The sequence below is a fragment of the Eulemur rufifrons genome, chromosome 15, assembly GCF_041146395.1.
Source record: "Eulemur rufifrons isolate Redbay chromosome 15, OSU_ERuf_1, whole genome shotgun sequence".
Lineage (NCBI taxonomy): Eukaryota > Metazoa > Chordata > Mammalia > Primates > Lemuridae > Eulemur > Eulemur rufifrons.
Window position 1 is genome coordinate 68567262 of NC_090997.1, and position 25962 is coordinate 68593223.

At 37.7% G+C, this 25962-nt stretch overlaps 1 protein-coding gene across 1 annotated transcript; it reads left to right on the forward strand.

Annotated features, from left to right (window-relative positions):
• The first annotated feature begins 12183 nt into the window (after positions 1 to 12183).
• Positions 12184 to 25128, forward strand: LOC138395977 (amine sulfotransferase-like). Its single transcript, XM_069489080.1, has 6 exons — positions 12184 to 12322; positions 16954 to 17162; positions 20397 to 20523; positions 21413 to 21507; positions 22859 to 23045; positions 24848 to 25128. The coding sequence occupies exons 1-6, from the start codon at positions 12184 to 12186 to the stop codon at positions 24973 to 24975; spliced, it is 885 nt and encodes a 294-aa protein (XP_069345181.1). The 3' UTR covers positions 24976 to 25128.
• Positions 25129 to 25962: the final 834 nt, after the last annotated feature.

Consider the following 25962-nt stretch of genomic DNA (forward strand, 5'->3'; position numbering starts at 1 on the left):
GAAAAAAAGATCCCTGGCCACCAATAAGACCACAGTAAATTCTCATGATATTTAATGAAAACAATTTTTATGGTCACCATTGCAGCAAAATGACATTGAATGAAACGGTTTTGAGGACTCTCTGTACCTCTATTTGCTTAAAATTACAGTTTCCAAGACCCATCAACAAAATTAAGTGAGGATTTACTGTATAACTGGGCATATTCTTCTGTAAGATGAAGATTAAGTATAAACATTCCCAGATAAACAAAATCTGAGGGAATTCAACACAGATAGAACTGTCTTAGAACAGGCACTAAATGGAGTCCTTCAAGGTGAAACAAAGGAAACTAAAGAAACACCATAAAAGTATCTGAATGAAAGTATTAAAGGAAATCTCACTGAGAAAGGGACATATATATTCAAATACAGAGTAATATACTGAAATGGTGGATCATAAATGATATTTAACATTGGTATAAAAGTTAAAAGACAGAGGTATTAAAAATAACTATAACCACAAAATTCAGGTAACGGATACACAATATTAAAAGAGGTAAATTCTCGTATCACTAGCATAAAGTGTTGGGGGTGGAGAGGAAAGTGTAGAACTTTTGTACATGATTGAAGTTAACGTTGCTATCAGCTCAAAATAGTTACAGGGTAAAGAAGTTTTATACAAAGCTCATTCTAACTAGAAAGAAAAAACCTGTAACAGGTAGAAAAAATTGAGAAATAAAGAAAAAGAATCAAAGTATATCACAACAAAAATTATGAAATCATGAAGAGAACAAGAGAGGAAGGGAAGTCCTGAAGTAGTATTAAAAAGGCAGAAAACAATGAACAAAATAATGACACTAAATTCTTCCCTCTATGACTAACTGTAAATGGATTAATTGCACCAATCAAAAGATACAGAGTGGCTGAATGGATAAAATCACAAAATGCACCGATATAGTATCTACAGGAGACCCACATTAGATAGAATGACACACATAGGCAAAACCAATGAGACGGAAAAAGAGATTTCATGCAAAGGAAACCAAAAGGAAGCAGGGGTGGCTATATTTATTTCAGTCAAAATAGACATTAGGTCAAAAGCTATCACTAGAAACACAGGCTTTTTAACATTATTGATATAAGTTTCAATTCAGCAGAAAGATGTAACAATGACTCTTGAATTCAACCTGAGAATACCAAAATAAAGCAAAAATTGAGAGAACTGAAGAGAGAATTAGAAAACTATACAAAAAATAGTAGGAGAATTTAATACCCCACTTATATTAATAGATCATCCAGACAAAAAATCAACAAGGAAAAAGCAGAGGTGAACAACAATGGAGACCAAATAAACATAGTAGAAATAAACAGAATATTCCAGACAACAGCAGCAGAGTACACATTCTTGTCAAGCACGCATGAAATATTCACAAAGATAGACCACATGCTATATAACTAAACAAGTCTCAAATTTTAAACGGCAGCAATCATTCCAAGTACCTTTTCTGACTCCAGTGGAATGAAACTAAAATCAATAAGAGGAGCAAAATGGAAAAATGTACAAATACATGGAAATTAAACAACACACACCTGAGCAAGCAATGGTTCAAAGAAGAAACTAAAATGGAAATAAAATAATATCTTGAGAAAAACAAAAATAAAAACACAATGCACCAAAACTTATAGTACCAAGAATAGGAGTATTAAGATTGATAAACTGGGGTAGTTAATTTATCAAAAGAAAAGATCTGAAATAAACAACCTAACTTTATACCTCAAGAAACTATCAAAATAAAAAAAACCTCAGCAAAAAGTTAGAAGAAAGAGTAAATTATGAAGAGCACAGCAGAAATAAATAAAATGAAGAATAGAAAAATGATAGAAAAAATAAATAAAATTAATTGTTGGATCTTTGAAAAAATAAACAGAATTGACAAACCTTTAGCTGGGCTATGCAAAAAACAGAGTACACACAAACAAAAAAAATCAGAAATGAAAGAGCAGACTTTGCAACATGCTATAGGGGAAAAATTTATAAGGGGCTATTATGAACAATTATATGCCTGCCAATTATACAATCTAGAACAAATGGGTCAATTCCTAGAGACATAAGAGCTGTGAAGACTGACTCATGAACAAATAGAAAGCCTGAATAGAGTGATCACAAATAAGGAGATTGTATCAGTAATCAAAATTCTTCCAATAAAGGAAAGCCCAGGAGCAGATGGCTTCACAAGTGAGTGAACCATTTATTTATAGAAGAATTTATATCGATTGTCCTTTAACATTTTTAAAGAAAGAGACTAGGGTACAATTCTAAGTTGTTTTTGCAATGAAAACATCGCCCCTATTCCAAAGACAGTCAAAAGCTCTACAAAAAAATACTGCAAGCCAATATGCTTAATGAATATGGATAAAAAATCCTGAACAAAATATTAGCAAACTAAATTCAACAGCACATTAAAAGGATCACATAATTCAGTGAAATTTATCACTGAGATGCTAGATAGATTCAACAAATGCAAAGTAATCAATGTGATACATCACATCAACGAAATGAAGCATACAAATGACATGATCATCTCAATTGATGCACAAAAAGCACTTGACAAAATTCAACACACTTTCATAATAATAATTCTAAACAATTAGGAATGTAAGAAAACTACTTCAACACAATAAGGGCCACATATGAAAAGCCCTCAGCTAACATCATACTCAAATGTGAAAAACTGAAATCTCTTCCTCTAAGACCTAGAGCAAGGAAAGGGTGCCCACTCTTATCACTTCTGTATATTATAGTATTTAAAGTCACAGCCAGAGCAATTGGGCAAGTAAAAGAAACAAAATTCACCAATATCTGAAAGGAGGAAGTAAAATGATCAGTTTGCAGATGACATGATCTTACATGAGGAAAACTCTAAAGTCTTTACAAACACACACATACAGCTTTTAGAACAAATAAGGAAATTCAGCAAAGATGCAGTACACAAAATGAACATCCAAAAATCAGTTGTGTTTTTAAACACTACTAGGAAATTCCTGAGAGTAAGATTAAGGAAGCAATTTTATTTACAATGGCATCACAAAAATGCAATTTTGTATACATGTTTCTAAATAAACTTAAGGACGTGAAAAACTTGTCACCTGAAAACTACAAACACTGTTGAAGGAAATTATAACTGACACAAATATATGGAAATTTATTTAGTGTTCATGGTTTGGAATAATTTTGTTAAAATATTCATATTCCCCAAATTCACTAAGAAGTCAAAGCAATTCCTATCATAATCCTAATGACATTTTTAATAAAAAAGGCAGTCTTTAAAAGATCCTGAATAGCCAAAGAAGCAATTTTGAGGAAGAAAGTAAGCTGGAGGCAACACGCTTCTCAATTTTAAAATCTCTTTTATAGCTCTAGTAATCAAAAGAGTGTGGCATTGGAAAACACACTGACATCTACACAAATGGAACAGAATATAGCCCCATAAACCCACTTGTATATGAAAAGCTGCTCAACATCTCTAATCACCAGGGAAATTCGAATCAAACCACAATGAGATATCAGCTCACCTCTGCGAGGATGATTATTATTAAAAATATGACAAATGTTGGTAAGGATGTGGAGAAAAGGGAATTTTTGTACACTGATGGTAGAAATGTAATTTGGTGCAGCTCCTGTGGGAAACATTATCCAGCTGCCTTGAAAAATTAAGAGTAATACTAATATATCTTTCAGCAATTCTACCTCTGAATATACATCCAAAGAAATTAAAATCAGTATCACTAGGGGATGTTTTCACATTCATTGTAGCATTATTCACAACAGCCAAAAGTCAAAGGCAACCTAAATGTTTATTAATGGGTGAATAAAGAATTTGTACTATACACTGACAAGGTGATATTTTTCCACCTTATAAAATAAGAATATATTTCATATGTGACAATAGGGACTAACCTGGAGAACATTATGCTAAGTTAAATAAGCCAGATAGGGAAACATAAATACTACACGATATGACGTCTATGATGAATCTAAAGTAGGCAAACTCATACATGCGATTTCAAAGAATGAAATGGTGGTTGCCAGGGGCTGAGGGAAGCACAAAATAAGCATATATTATGTGAAGGGCACAGATTTTTATTTATTTTATATAAATTATTCCTAGATAGTGTACTGCATAGTGCTTATGTTATATGTAATATATACTTAAAATTTGCTTAAAGTCTAGATCTTATGTAGTGTATACTATATTATATACTTAAAATTATAGTGTTTTATATACTTAAAATACTGTATTGTATGCTTCAGAATTTGTATACAATACAGTATTTTATACTTGCTGATATTATATGGTATATTTAAGCATTTACTAAGAGGCTAGGTCTTAGGTAAAATGTTTTAATCATGAAATAAAAGGAAAAATTACAAATAAGAGAATGGAAGAAACCTTTGGAAGTCATAGATAGGTTTATGGTATAGATCATGATAATGGTTTCACAGGTGTATACTCATCACCAAACACATCAAGTTGTATGAATTAATTATGTACAGACACATAAAACAAATGGGTAGATCGATAAAAAATTTCAATGAAAACTGATTTTAAGGCCGAATGTTCTTTGTGCACAACAGGTAAGGATATTTTGATTTATTTGGACTGGCGTGTTCTGTGTATGTCTTTTAGGCTCAGTTGGTATATGGATGTTGTTCAAGTCCTCTCCTTCCTTACTTTCTCTATTTTAAAAGGGTGCTGCTGACGTTTCCAGCTCTAAGTCTGAGCTATCTGTTATTCCCTATGATTCTGTTAGTTTTCCATCATGTATTTTTGAGCTCTGACGTTTGGCGTATATAAGTTTATAACTGATGTATCTCCTTGTTGGATTGACTCTTTTATAAGTATATATTGACCTTGTTTGTGATATGTAGCAGTTTTTTACTTAAAATATATGTTCTCTGGTGGTAATATACCTCCCTAGCTCTCTTTTGATTACTCTTTGCATATAATATCTTTGTCTCCATTCTTTTACTTTCAACCCTATTGATGTCTTTAGATTTACAGTGAGTCACTTGTAGACAGAATATAGTGGGATCATGATTTTTATTCATTTTGCATGTATGCTTTTTCACTGGGAGGTTTACTTCATTTCCATGTAAAAAAATAACTGAAAGAAATTAACCATGAGCTAAATAAACCTGTTTTATTTACAAATCATCCAGCCTCAGATATTCCTCTATAGCAATGTGAAATGGACTAAGAAAATACATGTCATACTTTCTTCTTTCTTGTAATTATATCGTTTTTGTTGAAAACTGAACAATCTGTATAATAGAGTTACTCTGAATTCTGTTCTGTTCCTGGAGGTAATTGTTGTTTCTGCTCTTTTGTTTTGTTTTGTTTTCATGTGTTTAACTTAGTGAAACACCAGAGCTAATTCTATGGAGTGTGTTTAATCAGCAGTATGTGGACTTGGATGTATCCACTCAATTTTTTTTATTCAGTTTGAATTTTATGTTGCTTGAAATTAGTTTCATTATTTAATTTATTTTTAAATTTCAGAATATTATAGGGGTACAAATGCTTTGATCACATAAATTGCCTTTGCACCACTGTGTCAAAGCTATAAGCATGCACATCCCCCAGACAACGTGCTCCATACCCATTAGGTGTGACTTTACCCATCCTGTCCTCCCCCACCTACCTTCCCAATCACCAATGAATGTTACTTCCATATGTGCACATAACTGTTGATTGATTACTACCACTTTGATGGTGAGTACATGTGGTGTTGGTTTTTCCATTGCTGTGATCCTTCACTTAGAAGAATGGGCTCCAGGTTCATCCAGGGTACTACAGTAGGTGGTTTGTCATTTTTTATGGCTTAGCAGTGGTCCCTGGTATACGTATACGACTCATGTGTTGATGTGCACTTGGGTTGTTTCCATATCTATGCAATTGTGAATTGTGCTGCTATAAACACTCAAGTGCAGATGTCTTTCTTTATAGAATATGGTTTTTTTTTTTTTCCTTTTGGTAAATACCCAGTAGTGGCATTGCTGGAACAAATGGTAATTCTACTTTTAGTTCATTAAGGTATCTCCATACAACTTTCCATAGAGGTTGTGCTAGTTTGCAGTTCCACTGTTTTTTATACAAATCTGGGCCAGCATAGCCTAGTTGTCAGTCAGGTATAGGTCAGAGGTTGTGCTGAAACACTGGAAACTGATAAACTTTTCACATTTTCACCCTATAAGATTGATACAAAATTTAGAAGTTTAAAAACAATAAATTTTAATTTGCTTTCTTCAAGTTATTCATTTTAGTTAGTGACTGACAGTTATTCCTTTTAACCATTAACATACTTAGTCTTAAGGAAATCAGTATTTATTTAAATTTAGAAATCACTATGAGAGAAAGGCAGTCTAAATAGTTACAAGCTCAAATTTCTGTCAGAGTAAAACTCAATTTTCTTAGCATTAAAGATTTCTCCAATAAAAGAGATTGACACCTTTGTTCACATAAGATTTCAGTTTAGTGAATGGTGACAATGGGCAAGTTGAAACCATGAAATCCAAAGCTACTAAAGTCAGAAATACAAGATAGCTTTGCTTAGCTTGGTGTCTGTGGAACAGCGGTGAGGGTGGATGTATGGGGATGGGTCTATGTTGTGTTCCAAATCATGTAATGTGCTTGGTGTTAAGCCAGCAGGTACAAAAGAGTCATAAGTTAGCTTAGCAGATGGCAAGACATACATGTTTTTCAAGAAGCACTAATAACAGACAAGAAGCAGCAGTTAATGTCAATAACCTAAGTAAGCAGAGAGTTTGAGTAGTGCCTGAAATACTTCTCTCTTATGGTCATGCCATTTGCTAGACAAACTGCCTGGCTATGGTGGAACACATAACAAAGATGTCACAAAAGAATGCCTGAAGAACCAACCTCAGAATCCTTCTCTACCTGTGTGATAAATTAATATGAAGACCAGCTGAACATTTGCCCAATTGAGTGGCTGTGATGGCAGATAAATGGTGATTTGGTATAATAGTTAGATGAGTGCATTTGTGTCAAGCATATTGTAGAATTTGGGGAAATGCCTAATCTTCCAAAGTAAATCTACCTACTACAGGCAGATAAGGCATTCGTTCGTCATCTTCCCACTTCATTCTCAATTCTGTCTCACAAGAAACAACACAAAGACCGAAAGTCCCCACCAGCTGTGCTACTGAAGTAGAAGCAACTCAATCCATTCTAACAGTGATCTATGAAGATAAGGGAGTCCTAAGTGGGACAGCAAGCAGACAGTTGTTTCAGCAAATACATCCTGACTTTCTGAAGTTATTCCAAAGCAGCGATGTTGTACTTGATCTAGCAGCTTTGAAAAGTTTGCGCTTTTTGAGCCAAGATTATTTTTTCCTGATAAATAAATTAGGCTTTTTTCAGTGGTCTACTGTGAGAGCTGCATGCCAGCAACAGCTGAAGCCTCCCCTTGAGTGAATGACTGATTTTAGCAGCCCTGCCAATTGGTCAGTCATTAATTCTCTTTGTGGAATATTTAGTTTCCATATATAATTCTCCATCCTCAGCAACACAATTCTTCTTCTCACTTGCCTGTATATAAGACATTAACTCTTAATTCTCACATAACTCCTATGGTGAGTAGCTTCTTTCTTGTGTCTGTAGTATGCTAGTTATATGCGGTTCGACTGGTGTCGCTTCTGAGCACTAGCCTAAATATGCTTAAGATATCTCCTCTCATCTATCAGAGGCAAAATTACTGTGTGACTGTTTTGCTTTGACATTCCACAGACCTAACAATGGTGTAGCTCCAAAATATCTATTTAGAGATTTAAGAACACACTCTACTAAAGCAAAGATATAGATTCTAGGCTAGGTGCAGTGGCTCAAGCCTGTAATCCCAGCACTCTGGGAGGCTGAGGCAGGAGGATCACTTGGGGTCAGGAGCTCAAGACCAGGCTGAGCAAAAGTGAGATCTCTCTTTCTACTAAAAATGGACAAAGTTAGCTGGGCATGTTGGTGCTTGCCTGTAGTCCCAGCGACTCGAGAGGCTGAGGCAGGAGGATCCTTGGAGCCCAGGAGTTTGAGGTTTCTGTGAGGTAGGCTGACACCATGGCACTCTAGCCTGGGCAACAGAGCAAGACTCTGTCTCAAAAAAAAAACCCAAAAAACTATATATATATATATATATACACACACACACACACACAAATTCTATATATAAGTAGTTTATTTTATTTTATTTTTTTTTTGAGACAGAGTCTCACTCTGTTGTCCGGGCTAGAGTGAGTGCCGTGGCATCAGCCTAGCTCACAGCAACCTCAAACTCCTGGGCTTAAGCGATCCTCCTGCCTCAGCCTCCTGAGTCGCTGGGACTACAGGCATGCGCCACCATGCCCGGCTAATTTTTTCTATATATATTTTAGTTGGCCAGATGATTTCTTTCTATTTTTAGTAGAGACGGGGTCTCGCTGTTGTTCACGCTGGTCTCGAACTCCTGACCTTGAGCGATCCGCTCGCCTCGGCCTCCCAGAGTGTTGGGATTACAGGCGTGAGCCACCGCGCCCGGCCTTATAAGTAGTTTATAAATGGTGGAACTTCTATGTGACAGTAGAACTACATATCAGATCCAGCTTGTTTGTTTGCTATTCTACTCCTACTTGTGATCAACCTAGCACAGTCAACATTTTCCCGAGTTTTTCATGTCTTTTTGACCTTTTATTTCCTCTGGAAAAAAAGCGCTCATTTGTATTTCCCTTCCCGCCATTTTGTTTGGTTTCATTATATCCTATTGCTATAGAAAAATATTAGAGGAAAAAGAAATTTTCTGTTATTACAACATTCTGTGTTAGTCTACACAAGATTTCAGTGACCTCAACCTCTTTTCATCAGAATTCTCTCTGAACTGGGCTCAATTGTTGCACTCATACAAAATATCACCTGGTTACCATAAATATTGTGACCAATTTCTTTTTCCGTTTTCCATTGCAATGAATAAGAAAAGCTTATTCATATCTTTCCTGCCACTCCCCACAGAACCTTTAATTGCTATACCACTTGCTTTACATTTCAGTGTTCTTTCTCTTTGGCTACCTCAGGCTAATGACAAGTTCCCTTGCTTTCAACCAATTTTTTGGTTCTCTGAAACATCAAGATATACATACTAAAAACATTTAAAAATTTCCCAAATGGGTCATTTGAACAGATTGTGATTCAACATCATTCTAATTATAATTCTATACCTCAAAATACCCTAATGTGTAATCATGCATGTATCACATCCTCCGTGCTCCTTCCAATCCAATTTAGAATCAGGTAGCGCTCAGGTGTGGGGTACATGCATTCCTCAAAAGCCTGCTCTATACATTTTCTCCTGCACAAAATAGCATATAATCCACTTGATCTTTCAGAACCAGGTGGCATCCCAGATCATGACCAGTCTCTCTCCCAGATGCATTTGTAACTATGTTTTAGCCCAGATCACCATCAGGTACTGTTGTTTCACTCTTTTGAAAAGATAGCAAGGGACAAACATTCGATCCCTCACATTCCTGTATCTTTTACACATGCTTTTTATAACTTCTTCTCGCTGTTAAAAGCCACTATGAATTTTCTACATTCTTCGTTTTAATAATTCTCATTCTCCTTCCATCTAAAGTAATGAATTAAGCACATATATTTTATTTTATGTTATTTGATTCAGGAAATTATGGGGGTACAAACACTTTGCTTACATGAAATCCATTTGCCTCACTCAAGCCAGGGCCACAAGTGTGTCCTTCCCACACACAGTGCGCCTCGTCTCCATTAGCTGTGGGTTTACCCACCCCACCCGCTCTACCCCCCACCCACTACCCCCTCTACCTGACCGGCACCCAGTGAGTATTACTACTATGTGAGTACCTTAGTGTTGATCAGTTAATACCAGTTTGATGGTGAGTACATGTGGTGCATGTTTCTCCATCTTTCTGATACCTCACTTCCAAGGATGGGCTCAATCTCTATCCAGGATAATATAAGAGATGCTAGATCACCATTGTTTTTTGTAGTTGAGTGGTATTCCATGGTATACATATACCACATTTTATTAATCCACTCATGTATTGATAGGCACTTGGGTGGTTTCCACATCTTTGCAATTGCAAATTGTGCTACTATAAACATTCGCATGCAGATGTCTTTTTTATAGAATGTCTCTATTTCCTTTGGATAGACGCCTAGTAGTGGGATTGCTGGATCAAATGGTATTTCTATTTTTAGCTCTTTGAGGTATATCCAAATTACTTTCTGCAGGGGTTGTACCAATTTGCAGTCCCATGAGCAGTGTAAGAGTGTTCCAATCTCTCCACATCCATGCCAGCATTTGTTACTTTGGGACTTTTTGATAGAGGCCATTCAAAATATATGTGCTGTTCAGGGTTCAGCCTCCCAAGTGTGGTGGAAGAACCCTGAACAGTACATATATTTTAAAATGCACTCTGAGCATATCCTCTAATTTTGACCAATACTCTGTAATCAATGACCTGGTTGTTGACTGGAATTCCATGTGCTAGTAATGGAACGTCTGTTAGGGGTTTAGAAATTTGTTGCACATCACATAAAATTTCTGTCCCTTCCTGTAAATACCATCATCATGAACTCATGCTCCTCAAATCATGTTTACTTTTCTAGATGATTGTAATCATTTTCTGCCTTCTCGTGCTCAAATAGTCACTCCTAGGTCACTAGCCATCCTCGTTATGATCTATTGTCCCTTTAGCATTACTCCAAAAGTACTGAAATTATGTTTACTTTATGATAAGATAAAGGTCTCACAGCTTCATCCTCATTGTTCTGATCCCAAGGCATGGATTTGGCTACTTTTCAAGGAAATCTTCTTCTTTCCAGCAGAAATTATAATAGATCCCAAATATAAGCTCTAATAGAGGTAAATCCTGCTGTTTTTCTTTAATATCTGGGGACAGCAAAGAGGATCCTTAAGTAACTCCAGTGACAGAACAAGTCTCTCTCTCTCTCTGATGTCATCCACACCTCCCTCCCTGTTCCTTGCTTTGGCAAGAAACATGTTGCTGGTGCCAACTAATCTTTACCTTTCATAAATCTCATTTTAGAAGAGAAGCTATCAAAACTAAGATTTACAGTTAGAGTGTTTCCTTCAAAATATATTTTTAAAATTACTTATGTCCTTTCCTGTTGGAATGATTCTTGGCCCCAGCTACCTTGAATTGCTTTCAAATTTTGTATTTATCATGCTTTTCTTGATTTTAATCCTATGATTAGCAAGTAGGAAAGAAGAAAATACTTGACTTCCTCTGAAAGAACTCCCACATTAAAAAAAATCTCAGAGTTTGCAACATTAAAATAATAAAATAATGCAAGGTAAAATATATACATAAATGATGAGTCACAAGATTTGGTTTAAAATCTTCCCTCTACCACTGTTCATGTTCACACACTATTTGAATATTTTCTTTCATGTTCTTACATTCTTGCAATATTTATTTTGTCATTATGGACAATTTAATTGATCATCTTCAATTTCCCAGGCTTCCTTGTATGTATTCATATCTGTGACTTCCTGGTTTTATTATTCCAATTGCTCTAAATAAGTTATACATTAAGAAATAAAATCATATTTTAGTAAAAAATTGTCAAAAAATATAAAGAGATAACTCCAGAACTATACAAAGAAAAGCTTCTATAAAAATAGCTAAAACCTAGGCCCTATACTTCAGTTACAGACAAAAAAGAAAAAGAAAAAGAAAAAAAAGACCCAGTGATAAAGGATTCTTTGACTAGTCTAACAGACAAATCTTTCTCACATCTGTTTAAATCCACTGCATTTATTTGTTTATGGTGGAATACATACCAAACATCTGATAACATCATTTTTTGAAATTATTACAAAAATTACTTTCACGTCTCTTCCCTGTAGCTACATGAGTGGAGCACATACACAGAAAACAATGACCCACCCCTTGTACAGCTCCTGGGCACTGGACCAAGTGACACACACTCAGAATTGGTTTTTAGAGCTAGAATGTTATATGTGTTTCTGGAGAAAATAAAGAATCAATTTCTTTTCTGAATATATGCCTGGAAGGCAATAATACTGATGGAAAGAAGATACAAAATTCATCTAAATATCATTCAAAGAATGTCCTATGTCTTTTGCAGGTACTGAATTATGGAAGATTTAGAAACAGATTTAGTGAAATTTAAAGGATTTTATTTTCATCGTGCATTTGATACTGACTTATCAGAAAATTTAGATGATTTTGAAATTAGAGATGATGATGTCTTGGTAGTCACATACCCCAAATCTGGTAAGTTCAGTATTCCAATAGCTAATCTAAGACATACAATGATACTTCTATAATATGAGAATTTAGTTTTTCACTAGTATTAGATATGGCCATATAGTGTTAATCCTTTGGACATACAGAACTCATTGTTCGATATCCTGTGAAATAAGGTTTTGTACAATGCAGTTATAAGTTATTTCTGATTTGGCATTGGAATGGGCAAAATGTTAAAACCATTAGACTTAAGATAACATCAAACACTGAATGCTGAGGTGGGATGAGAAAAGAAGCAAGAATATTTAGCATTTAGTCAGGTGTTGGGACATATATTTGAAGAGCATAAGAAGGAGAAAAGTTTGCATACTAATTATCATATTACAGAATAATTCCTAAATATTTTTAATTAGCTCTAAGTCATAGAATGACTTGCCTGATTAAAGCAATATTCTAAATAGGAATTCAGTTAGGGAACCCCTAAAGGGTTGTCTCTCTCCTTGCCATTGCCTGCTGTATTTTTACTTTCTGCCTGAGCATCTGCCTCAGGGCCTGGTGCCTCCATTCTTTCCTTGAGCCTGCTTTTCCTGCTGATCACCCAATGTGACTGAAGCCTGATTTCAATTCCATTTTCTACTCTATTTAGCGCCTATCATGTGGCCCAGTTTTACGTCCTGTGTTGTACTCTGAAGACACATTCTGTCTGCAGTGACCCCTGCTGCTCAGTGAGTCTGATAGCCCACCACACTAGTCCCTTGCCAATGCCATAGCTCCCTGGTCACTTTGAAAATGGTGGTCAAATGGTGACTCTTTTAACTTCTTAAAAACAAGGTATCTAAACCATAGAGACCTATCAGCATTTACATGATCACAGATATTGCAAATAGTCTTTGCATATGTAAAACATTAGTTCTTAACAAAAAAGAGTCATGTGCTTTGAGAGGTTTTTAAAGTGTCCAGATAAATGAACAGGACCTATTTCTATGTTATAAGGTTTCACAGCAGCAGATACCAGCTGTGAGTACTTAAAAATAGTTTTGGCCCTTTTGCTGACTTTGATCCAACACAGCTGCTCTAGGGGAGCTCTAAAAGCATGTTGCTGCCTCAGGCCCTTTGCACTCCCTGTCTCTGCTTCCAGAAATGCTCTTCCCCTAGACATCTGCATGGATCATTTCCTCCTCTCCTTGGGTTCCTTATTTTAATATTACTGTGTCAGTGAAGCCATTCTGAATGGCCATAATTAAAGATGCAGCCTCACCAGAAAAATATCCCCATGTTTTTTGCTGATTAATTTTCCCTTCACAGTACACTATTTATGACCTTATGAAGTATGACTTATTTTGCACATTTAATTTTTATATTATATACAAAGCTAAGAAAACCACAAGGCATTTATAGAAGAATATATGGATCATATCATATATAAAAATATTATTTATATTTAATAGGAATATATATCATATATGTTATATGTATTAAGGATATATATATGTGTGAACTGGTTCACATGATTATGGAGGCTGAGAATATGCCCTTAGGAAGCAGGAGACTACAGGAGAGTTGGTGGTGTAATTCAGACCAAGTCTGATGGCCTCAGAGCCAGGGAGACAATAGTGTAACTCCCAGTATGAGGACGAAGCCCTGGGAATCGGGGAGTTTGCTGATGCAAGTCCCAGGGTTCAAAGGCCCAAGAACCAGGTGCTGCAATGTCCAAGGGCCAGAGACTCTGATGTCCCAGCTCAGGGAGAGAGAGAAATTGCCCACCCTCCACCTTTCTGTTCTATTTGGGTTCTCAATAGATTGGATCATTCCTGGCTGCATTGGTGAGGGACGATGTTCTTATCCTACCCATTCAAACTCTAATCTCTTCCTGAAACACCCACACTGACACACCCCGAAATAATCTTTTACCAGCAATCTAGGCTGCCTTTCACCCACTAAAGTTACACATAAATTTACCCATCACGTAGACTAACGAGAATTTGAAAGGTGAATATGTCAAATGCAGACGAGGAGTGGATAGAGATCTACATGCATTAGCGTATTACCCATGGGAGAGGAGACCGAAACAGCCATTCTCTGAAGAGCACTCTGGCACTTCTTGGACATATTAGGTACATACATACCAAGCGTCACAGAAAAAGTCTGAAGATTCATAAATTTGGAGAGGAGAACTTTGTTTCTGCATCTCTCAAAGAGAGTCACAAGCTCCAGGGAGGAGGCACAGCCTCTGGCTGAAACTGGAAATCGACCACATTGAGGCAGGGAAGGATGAGACAGGAATTTATGCTGAACGGGTTGGCCAAGTATACCTGTTCAATAGATTTTAGAGGCAGTTATGAATATTCACCAACGGGAGATGCACGCATGCACACTAAGCAAACATGCATGTCACATACATTCCATGTTCACTTTGGGGGTGGAGACAACATTTAAATGCATTCCAGTTAGGCCCTATGCATCAAAAGGTGAAGTAAGGACACAAAGTCACTCAGTGACCAGACCCTATAAATTGGCCAGAACTACTCCATGGGTTGTGTCTCTTGTCATGAGAAAGTTACTGAAATCAGTCTCTTGTCCAATCAAAGGTATAGTTGTGGTGTGTGGAACAGGGGTTCAGTTACTCAGCGTATGGCAGTCAGTGAGTGACAATTGTCTCAATATTGCTTATCGTGAGGCCAGTGCATGTTTAACTGCTAGAAAAAAGAAACACCTGGGGCATCTCAAAGCTACTTCATACTTTAAATGTAGGGGTGCAGGACTGAACCCTTGCCTGGCATGGCCTTAGGTCCTGTTTATGATTTGATATCTTTTTACCAGAAATAGTCCATTCCTTCAGCCTTATGATCTTAGTTTCAGCACAAGCAATTGCTCTCCTGAATAGTTATCCTAAAGAAATTCTTAAACAGGTCCATGGAAAGGAACAAAACTAGGATGCGCATTGCTATGCTGCTTGGGCGGGGAAGTCCCTCAGTGAGACAGTGGATAGGTAAAGCCCATGGGTGCAACTATGAAGCAGGAGGCAGCATTTGATAGGGGCAATAGATCAGAGGCAGCACATAATGGATCTTAAAACCACAGCTTTCGGTTAAAAAAGCGTAACAAATAAGATGATCCACTTAAGTTGAAAATATAAGAACTCACAACAGTACAGATTTATAAAGAACACACTCAAGCAAACAGATGCACTTTAAAACCAATTGACTGGTTACAATGCTAGGGGCAGGTGTAGCATTTGCAGTAGGAAATGGGAATAAAAGGAACATACAAGTAGATAAGTGAGGGACTGAAATGAATCAGTGATGTTAAATGTCAGGAACTTCAGGGAAAAATGAAGGTCCCTTTACTCTAACATCTGACATCCTAACAGGGTAAAACAAAAAATGTAGAAAAAGAGGGATGGAGAAGGGACAGGGAAGTGAAAACTGAAGAGGAAGGAGCAGGAGAGGAGGGAGAAAAAATGCAGCCTCTTTTGCATGGAGAACACACTCTTCCAGTTCTCCTGTTCTCCAATATCTACAGCCCTGTGGCCACCTCTGCTCACCACCATTGGCAACCCCTCAGCTACCAGAGCCGGTGGTATTAAAGCTGTGATATCTCTTCTACAAGCAGTATCTGTTATCTGGGAAAGAAGAAGAATGTAAGAAACTCTGTAGAATTTCATATCAATGAATTTTCAGTGGAATATTTGGTCCAGCTATGACAGCAAGTAGACACATGTGGTCATAGTCTTCCCTGGCAACACTGAAGACTACAGCCACCAATAGTTAAGTAGTAAGAGGAACATATAAGGTGCATATCACCTGTCCCTCCCACACGGATGTATGCTCAACAATGCTCTTACTCACCAGGTGCAGGTGCTCACCAGAGGTTATTGAATAGTCTTTGGAAACAAAGGCTACGATGGGAATTTTTGAGGAGCAATAAGTTTTATCTTAGCACGAATCTAATAATTATCGCACTGGAACTTGTTACTTTTTGGTGGTGTACATCAGTCATTTCAATACATTTTGACTGCAAACTGCATAAACACTACCTATATTCAAGGAATGTTTGAAATCTTAGACCCCAATATTCAGCGTACATAAGAGGTATAAGAAAATTATATGTCCACTCTAATTGGAATTAATCTAAATACTTTTCTCAATCCCACTTAAAAGCCAATGGTCAAACTTCAGTTATTAACTTTTCCTTTCTGTCTACATGTTGGTGTCAAAAGTCCTTTTGTAGATACTTAAAATTAAACACCATTTCCTTAAGCAGCAATCACTAGTGAAACGGGGAAAGCGGGAAAGATTCAAAGTTACTTCTTCACTTCAATTCCATTTTCTGTGATTATATTAGCTAATGCTCTAAGTATGAGATTGAGGACAAAAATCTAGAGGTAAGCATAGAAGATAATTTGAAAGGTATTATATATGAAGCAGAAGAAAGCACGAAGAAGGTATCAAAGTATAAGCCGGTATGAAAACCCACACGGAACATCCTAAATAGAAAAATAAAAGCAAGATATGTTCCTATTAGCCTTATGTCACTTTGTATAAGTGAAATTATCATACAACCTACTGTAATAACAAACTTTATTTGACTGAAAACCTGGATATATATGTTTTTCTGACATCCATGCATTAATAAAAACAAAATTATTTCTTTTATAGGAACAGTCTGGGCTCAGCAGATATTAAGCTTGATTTATTTTGAAGAACATCGCAAAAGAACAGAAAATCTGGATACAATTCATCGTGTCCCCTTTCTTGAGTACTCCTCTAGAGATACAGATTTTGGCAAAAGACCATCTCCTCGTCTCTTCGTTACCCACCTCCCATACTACTTGGTTCCAAGAGGACTGAAGGACAAAAAAGCCAAAGTAGGGCAGAGAAATACCATTATTGCTGCAAAGAACTGCTCTCTGTCATTACCTCCTTGAACCTCCCTACACTGACACCACATTCATTCAGCTGGTAGCAAACAGCAAAGGATGGAATTGAATGTGTTCTACATACTTTCATTTTCAGCACACATCTAAGTTATTCTGTTATAATATTTGAATTTTAGTTTTCACCTTGTCTCTTTCCTAACTGTATCAGTAATAGAGCTAATTTAAACATTAATAGGTGTCTATACATACACACATCACATTAGCACTCCTGTCCACCCTACACCCCTAGTGCCCTCCCAGGTTCCCTTTGACCCTCCCAACCTAATTCCCAAGCCCCTTTCTCCCTAAGGACTCCTTACTTTGAAGGTCAAGGGAACTTCAAACCAAGTCACTCTTCTGTACAGTGATTCTCTCTGCTTTCTCACATTCCCCCCTGGATCAGTGACCACCATCTATTGAAAATGTCAGCACTTGGCTCTCTACCTTTCTCTCTAGCTCTATGCCTGTCTCTCCTGTGATTGGACAAGTTCATGGGAATGATCCTCTGGCAGAGCCAGACAAGGCAGAGACTAACCAGGCACCTGGGCTCAACATTTAAGGTGGCCCATGCTGTCAGTTTTGTGCAAGTACAGGGTCAGCCCTGGCAAGAGCCTGGGAGTGAGGCCCTCCTTAAAGTTTACAGCTTGGGCTCTGCACTTGCCTCTGCCTGGCCCTAGCCCTGCCCAGCCTCCTGGTGTTGATTCTCAGATTCCTGTGATCTTTTCCTTCACCCACCTCAGCCACCATCTTCTATAACACACCTCCCTGTATTCACAGCAGTAATTACTATCTGATATAATATGTATTTATGCATTCATTTATTTTCAGTCTCTCTGCCTAGACCATAGCACCTGCATGGCAGAGGTACAAGTGTGCTCACTGCTGTGTGCAGAGTGTGTAGAACAGTGCCTGGCAGGTGGTTGGGCTGAAAGAATGAATGAAGCAGCCACCTGAACTTAAATTGTGACTTCAAGCCCCTGGTTATCTGGCTGCTACCTCCTACTCTTTTTATTCCTTTTAGGGTGCTCCCATTGTAACAAACTTCTGGGCTATGACACAGGAAAATGAGTTTACAGGGGATCTTCTCAGGAAAGTCTCTTCACTCTTTTAAGAGGCCTTGGGGAAGAAAGAGCAGTGGGGTCTCGGACGTGGAGGGGAGTCAGCCTGTCGGAGCAGAAAAGCAGGGAGATTGTAACTCCCTGATGACAACACTCAGATGTTGAGTTAACTGAATCTGTTCCAAACTAATCTTGCGTTTTCCTATTTTGTGAGAAAACACATACCCTTCCTATTCAGAAAACATTACTTGGGCTTTTCTGCAACAGAGGCGTTGCCCCTGCCTTCTTACCGGTTTCTGCTCTGTCCGGCCTCCCAGTGCGCATGATTCCCAGATATTTGACCTCTCCTGCTCCTCTTTTCCCTGTGTAGTTATCTGCTAGTTAATATTATCCAATCATATCAAGTTAAAGATAATCTACAAGTAGTTAACTTCTTTCCTCAATTCTAGACTGATATAAACTATTTAATATCTTCCATTGTTTGTCTAATGGACATATCAAACTTAAAGGATTCAAATAGAACATTTTATTTTTCCTCACACCTTTGGTCCTTCCACGTTCCCTGTGTTAAGAACGTGTGTCATTATCCATAGGAGAGGAGCAGGACCACGATATGTGGCACAAGTAACTCAGAGATATCACTTGTACGTGTGTCATTTTTACATAAGCAAATGGATGAAAGACAAGAAGCCATTCTTAGAACCAAACAATCACAGCAAGGAACTGAAAGGGAATTAGTTCTTTTTCTCCAGCGCAGGAGGGCCATTTGTTTCTTTCCACCAATATCAACCGTTGTTGCTATCCCATGGGTGAAGGACTCTACTTCCCTGCATTGAGAGATTCTCAGGGATGAGACAACTTCAGATGCATCCTGCATCCATCATCTCATCTCACAGCATTAGGGGCTAGCTTCTCTGCAGCAAACTTAGAAGTTTTCCCAGAGGAGTAACAAAATTGTACATTTAATTTAAAAACAAAGATGCATGGCCGGGCCCGGTGGCTTATGCCTGTAATCCTAGCACTCAGGGAGACCATGGCGGGAGGATAGCTTGAGTTCAGGGGTTCGAGACCAGCCTGAGCAAGACCGAGACCCCGCCTCTACTCAAAATACAAAACTAGCTGGGTGTCGAGGTGTGTACCTGTAGTTCCAGCTACCTGAGAGGCCGGAGCAGGAGGTTTGCTTCAGCCCAGGAATTTGATGTTGCTGTGAACTAGGCTGATGCCACAGCACACTGGCCCTCTAGCCTGGCTGACAGAGAGAGACTCTGTCTCAGAAAATAAATAAATAAAAATAAAAACAAAGATGTAGGCCTACAATTTTATCCAGAGCCCCTGAATATTCTGTGCAGACATAGAATGAGCCAGTTAGTTGTGATTTAGAGTAGATTTTGATGATCTTTTGTATTTCAATGCTATTGGATTGCTTAATTGTTATTCAGAATTAATTTATTCTGATTGGTTATGATAGACAATTCTAAAAAAGAAATCTTTTAGGCTGGTCTGAGTGCAGAGGTGTTTGCAAATAATTGATCACAACCAGTAAAGGATTCCTGCGTTCCTTATCTACTCCCACTCTTTCACTTGACTAGCCTAAAAAAACCCAAACAACAAAAAATAAACAAAAACACCACCATATGCTCTATTTCTGGATAGTTTCAAAGCAAAAAATACTTAGAAAGTAACTTCTGTGTGCCAAGCCCTTGTGCTTGACTCAACAACGATATACAAATAAAAATTAGGTAAACCTTACATTAAAAGATGAGTAAAGCAAACCATAAATTTCACAATGTAAGTTTAAACCATTTCAGTAAATTATTGCTATTCTCACATATTTTTATAGTTTGTGAAGCATTGTCACATGCATTCGTGAGTCAGCTGATTTAGGGGCAAAAGAACTAAGTTTCTCTGTCTGCCTGGGGGAGATAAGAAGTAACTTCTGGGATGTGTCTTGAATGCTGTTGCAGAGAAGGGGAAGCACTAAATATAAAGGAGCAGCTGTGAATGTTCAGGACGCAGGGAATTATGGAAGCTAAAAATACTGGGCTTAATCCAATCGAAATGTATTATGAAGAAAATATGATAAATGAAAGCATCAGAAACAATAATTCCTTTTTTTTCTTTGCAGATTATATACATATACAGAAACCCTAAGGATGTTATGTGCTCATATTTTCATTTTTTAAACACGTTTTCAGTACATAAATCTGCGGACACCATTGAGGCATTTATGAAACAATTTTTGGAAGGCAAAGGTAACTGATATTATTACCCAGATGATACGTTTGCTGTGCTGTGATGAGTTTTTGAGCTTTATGAATTTGGAAGGTGGAAACGAGAGTGATGAAAATAGAGTAGAATGGGGGTCAGTGGTCAATTTATCAACGAGTTGGTAGGATTGTCTAGAGGGACCAAGTCCTCCCATTCATGCCAATTTCTCTAGTCTCACCCACTCTCCAGAGGTTGCCTAGATTACAAAATCACTTACCATGAAAAGAGTGAAGACACATTAGTGTCAGTAACTCAGAGATGTGGGTTCTAGCTCAGCTGAGAAGAGAGCTCAGTTGAGATCACACTTGCTTTACTGCTTTGTCCTTGCATATTGCATGTGGCACTTCCCAGACGTGTCTGTCTGAGAGTTCCCTTCCCCGTCCTTTTTCTAAGGATCCCACATAGCTAGGTGAGAAAGAGCAAGGCCTGAAGAGACAGAGATGATGATGTCACACAGGAGGCCTAAGCTTAGGCTCTGATCCACTGTGCAGAGCTAAAGTGACTCCTCTGGGACCCTACACTGGCACATGGAGAGGAGAAATGGCAGTGTGTGTGTGTTTGGGGACGGGGAGAGGAACAGGAAGGAGAGGCATAGTTCCTTGGACTGCTCTCCATTTTTGGTCTTTCCTCATTCCACATTAGACTGCTTTTGTGTTCAGACAAACTACATTTTTAAAGATTAACTTGTCTTTGATTTTGTAAAATTCTTCCCTGATGGGAGTTAAATGCTTCCCCAATAACCACGTGGCAAGGAAAATCTAGAAACTAGCAACAGACGTCTGTTTCCTTTTTGGTCCTGGAGATTCCCATACCTCATAACCTGTTCAACCCTCTCAACATATTTACCTACTTACTTACCTCTTCTTCCCACAGTGGTAGGAAATCTTTGGTTTGACCATATCAGAGGTTGGTATGAGCACAGAAACTACTTCAATATTCAGTTCATGATGTACGAGGAGATGAAGAAGGTGAGATGAGATCGAGTTTGTGCTTTGATCTAAGCTCTAACCCAGCCTGGCCTAATGATACCATAGTTCATGCCCACAACACCCAAAGAAAAACATGGAATTTGAGATCTGAGATTAAGTTTAACATGAGGGTTTTTTCTGGTGTCACTCATCTTATCTGTGTTGTCTTCAGTTAAGCATTGCATGAAAAATTAAATGAAAACATCGTAGGCAGCAGAGCAGCTCTCTCACTGGAATCCATTGAAAGTCAACCTTCGACACAAGGGTTTGTAATGAAAAAAGAAAAGAAAAATTACATAAATGAGAAAACGTCTGTGTTTCCTTGGTGAGAATCTGGCTCCCAGGAACAATTAATTGTAAGTGGCTTAAAATACAAGAAAATCTCATTGTTGAGTAACTCAGAAGGCAGAGGTTGGTATCCTGAGGCTGGGCATGGCAACTCCAGGATGTCATGAACGTCTCAACCATTTTCTACCTTTCCATATTGTCATATTTGCTGTATCAGTGACGTCTCTCCTCATAATTGTAAGACAGTTGTCAAGGCTCCAAACTCAGGTCCTCATCTGGAAGCACCGGATGCAGGAAGGGAGGGACCTAGTGCCTTGCTTTGTTCTCTCCAGGACGAAAGCCAATCTCAGAAGCTTCTTACATTTGACTTCCTCTTTCTGTTTCAATGGCCTAAGTTGGGTCTGATGTGTGGGTTCAGTTGGGTCCACGTGACCAATATGCAATCTTCCTTTCAGTCTGGTCTCGCCCATCTGTCCAGGCATGTCTCCTATTTTCTATCTCAGGCCTGTTTCCATCAAGCCTTGAGGATACCAAGTTTCTAACTTTTTTGTTGCCTGATATCTCATACATACCATACAACTATAGTATCGTGTATTTGCTTTCTTATGTTCACACTGTATATCTCCAGTTTTGTCTACCTAGAAAATTACTGTTTTTCCTTCAAGATCCAGAGTAAATATCTTTTCTTTATTGTGACTTTCTCTTAATTCTATTCCACAATCCTTCTTGCCCTAGGTCTTGGAGTCAACTCCCAGCACTGATTTCCTTCTTGTCCCTGTGTTCACTTTCACATCACACAGGACAGTGCCTGACAGTAGAAACTTTGCTAAGTGAACACAGAGAAAATGAAAAATGTACAATTAACCTAATTAAACTCTCAAACAGCAGACAAATGAAATATTTACCAGTAAGGAATAAGAAAGTCAAGTTGCACTGTCCAATTCCAAACTTACAACCAGCTGAAGTACCTACATTTTTCACTCCTGCAATATTTATATCTGACACTTGCATATGCCTCTCTTCTTATAATTTGCATAATTAATCATACTGTGATTTATTTCAGGATCTCAGAAGTTCTGTGTTAAAACTCTGCAAATTTCTGGGTGAAGACCTGAGTGAGGAGGCTGTGGATGCCGTGGTGAGACAGGCCACATTTCAGAACATGAAGGATGATCCGCTGGCAAACTTTGAAAATACACTCTACAGGGGCTTTGGGCCAATACTACAAGAAGGCCATTTCCTTCGCAAAGGTGAAGTTCAGCAGTGAAGCAGCAACAGCTGTTTTCCACTGTGGTGCAGATGGCACAGAGTGTAGCTCCAGGGTTTCCTGGTACAGTTTCAAACAGTGGAGCCCTCTTGGCCCTCTTCCCTTCTGTAGTCAGTTTCTGTTACGTGATGTCAGCCTGGGGCCCTCCATGCGACTACATTAACTGGTTCCTAAAGGGCATCTGATGGGGAACCTAAAATCACAAGGTCTTCTCTATGGCCTCTGAAAATTGACTGATGCCTAGTAGCACAGTGCCTACCTGCCACCAAATGGATATTCACTTAGGATTAGATGCTTTCCCCTCCTAAACAAGGCCACAGTACCTGACAATGGAATATTGACAAGTCTATTGGCCATCAATGGCCACTCTTGCATCACCATGATTATCCTGGACCTCTCACTGTGGTGAATGAACAACACATATTAGCTCTAATGTTGGTATTAGGATGGACTACTGGCTACATGTCTTTTATTAAACTAGTGTAACACTTTAAAAAAATTAATAGTTGTATTTCATTTATGTCACCTCTGGAGAATGAGTTTTCAGAATACATGAATTCTTCATACAGCTGCTAGAATCAAAAATATTAAAATATTTTAATTACTTTACACTACCATTCTATTTATATTTCATGTTTGCTAACTTGGTATTACACAGAAATATAGACATAGGTTTGGCACTTAGTAATTTCATAGGGTTATATGCCTTATGTCAAGAAGCAATAAATATTGGCTTTGTATTTATCTAAGTTAATTTTTCCTTCCCTCCTCTCTTTGGTGTATCTTTTCCCCTTCTCTTGAAATACCTGAAGCACTCGTAGCATTGAGCTGACCTGAAGAGGGACATGCCCATTGCCATTAGTCCCAGCACATCCTACTGTCTTCCAGATGCTGAGGCTACTGCACACCTCCCTTAGCACTGCACTTGCATTTTGCATTTGAAAGAAGACATTTTTCTGTGTTTTGGTGTCTTTAGGAACCCCTGACAATGAGAGACTGAAATGGCTATAAGAAAAAAAAGAGTGATCCAAATGTCTTTGTGAATGTGAGCCATGTGTTTATTTTGCAGAGAAACAAACAAGTCTCTCTATTTACCTGATCACCTTTTGCTTTGGCTTTAGCAGTCCTGCACTAGGTGTTTGTGTTCTTAGTTCATTCAGTGCTTCAGTTGTTTGTTTCAGTTTTCAGTGTGTTTTCAGTTCAGTCTGTTTTTCAAATCAGTCTGTCTTGTCTTGCCTCTCTTTCTATCAGCTACTATTCCTCATGACATCTGGATGTCTTTGGAAATTTAGTTTAAGGCCATCTCACAAGTAAATGGGGTAAAAGTGGAATAATTTCAGCTCTGCCATTATAAACTGTATGATCTTGGCTGTTTTACAAAATCTCTCTGAGCATCCCAGTCTTTACCTGTAAGTGCTATCTCAGTGATGACTTATCTTATGGTATTTTTAAGAGACTTCTATAGATTAGGGGAACCAATGCGATCCTGGAACAAAATAGTGATCACGTTGTAGTAATTTTCCATTTCCCAGGTGCTGACACTGTGAATGTGGGTGATGACTGTATCTAATTACAGTAAAATTGCAATGATAAATGTGTTTATCGGCTTGCCATGAAGTCAGAGAGTGAAGAGTCTTAGCCAGGTAGAGGAATGCCTGGGAGCTTTAGGGGCAGAAAAATAAAAGTGGGAAAAGATTTCTGCCAGTACTTAGTTAATATGTTTCTTTTGCCCCTCACCAGGCTACGAAACTTAACTGAAGCAATTTCTCTGTTATTTTCTACCAGGTACCATTGGAGACTGGAAAAATCACATGACCGTTGAGAAGAATGAAAGCTTTGACAAGATTTTCCAAAAGCAGATGAAAGACTTTCCATTGCAATTCATCTGGGATGTAAATGAAACACAGAATTAAGTTCAGCACACAGAATCCTAAGAAATCACCTTCAGCAGGAAATACATTAAATCATACACTTTCAGTCTTTGACACTCTGAACCATATTGTAAAATTTCACTGATTAATGAATATTAATACCTTTATATTTCTGCCATCTTCAGAGCTTTCCATTTCCAGATATTCCTTTCTTTCTGATCCATTAAGGATTCCTCATATCGTTTGGGCATATAATCATGGGTAGTTGTACACTTTACTTTTACATTTACTTACAAATGGCTTATCATCTTTTTGTCATATTTAGAATTTTCATTTTTATATCATAACATTAGTCAATCTTTCATTTCATGGCTTCTGTATTTTATGTTTTACCTTGGAGGACTGTTATCACAAATGTATTCATATATTCATAAGTCATATCTTACTTTTATTTGCATATTATTCTCATGCTGTAAGAATACTATTTATTTCTTTTAATAGATAACAAGTTGACCCAGCATCACTTGTTTAATTGTCCACCATTTTCTTACTGCTTATAATAGACATTATTATTTTCTAAATAATTGTATAAGTTGACTCTGTATACATTGTTCAGCTTTCATTTCTTTTATCAAAACCACGCCATTTAAATTTCTAAAATAATGTTATGAACTCTCATACAGAATCCTGTTGGAATTTTGTTGGTTATTGCTTTACATTTAAAAAGTAATTTAAAACCTCAAAGAGCTGGGAGTGGAAATACCGTTTGATCCAGCAATAGCACTGTTGGGCATCTACCCAAAAGAGCAAAAGACACTCCATAATAAAGACATTTGTACCCGAGTGTTTATGGCAGCACAATTCACTATTGCAAGGATGTGGAAACAACTCAAGTGCCCGTCAATTCATGAGTGGATTACTAAAATTTGGTATATGTATACAATGGAATATTACTCAATTATAAGAAACGACAGTGATCTAGCTCCTCTTATATTTTCCTGGATTGAGCTTGAGCCCATTATCCACAGT

Bases quoted from the DNA above. Each gene is read 5' to 3' on its own strand.
- LOC138395977 (XM_069489080.1), top strand. From the start codon at position 12,184: ATGGAAGATTTAGAAACAGATTTAGTGAAATTTAAAGGATTTTATTTT. The intron at 20,524-21,412 runs GTAACTGATATT...TTCTTCCCACAG, and splicing joins ACAATTTTTGGAAGGCAAAG to TGGTAGGAAATCTTTGGTTT. The intron at 21,508-22,858 runs GTGAGATGAGAT...GATTTATTTCAG, and splicing joins TGTACGAGGAGATGAAGAAG to GATCTCAGAAGTTCTGTGTT.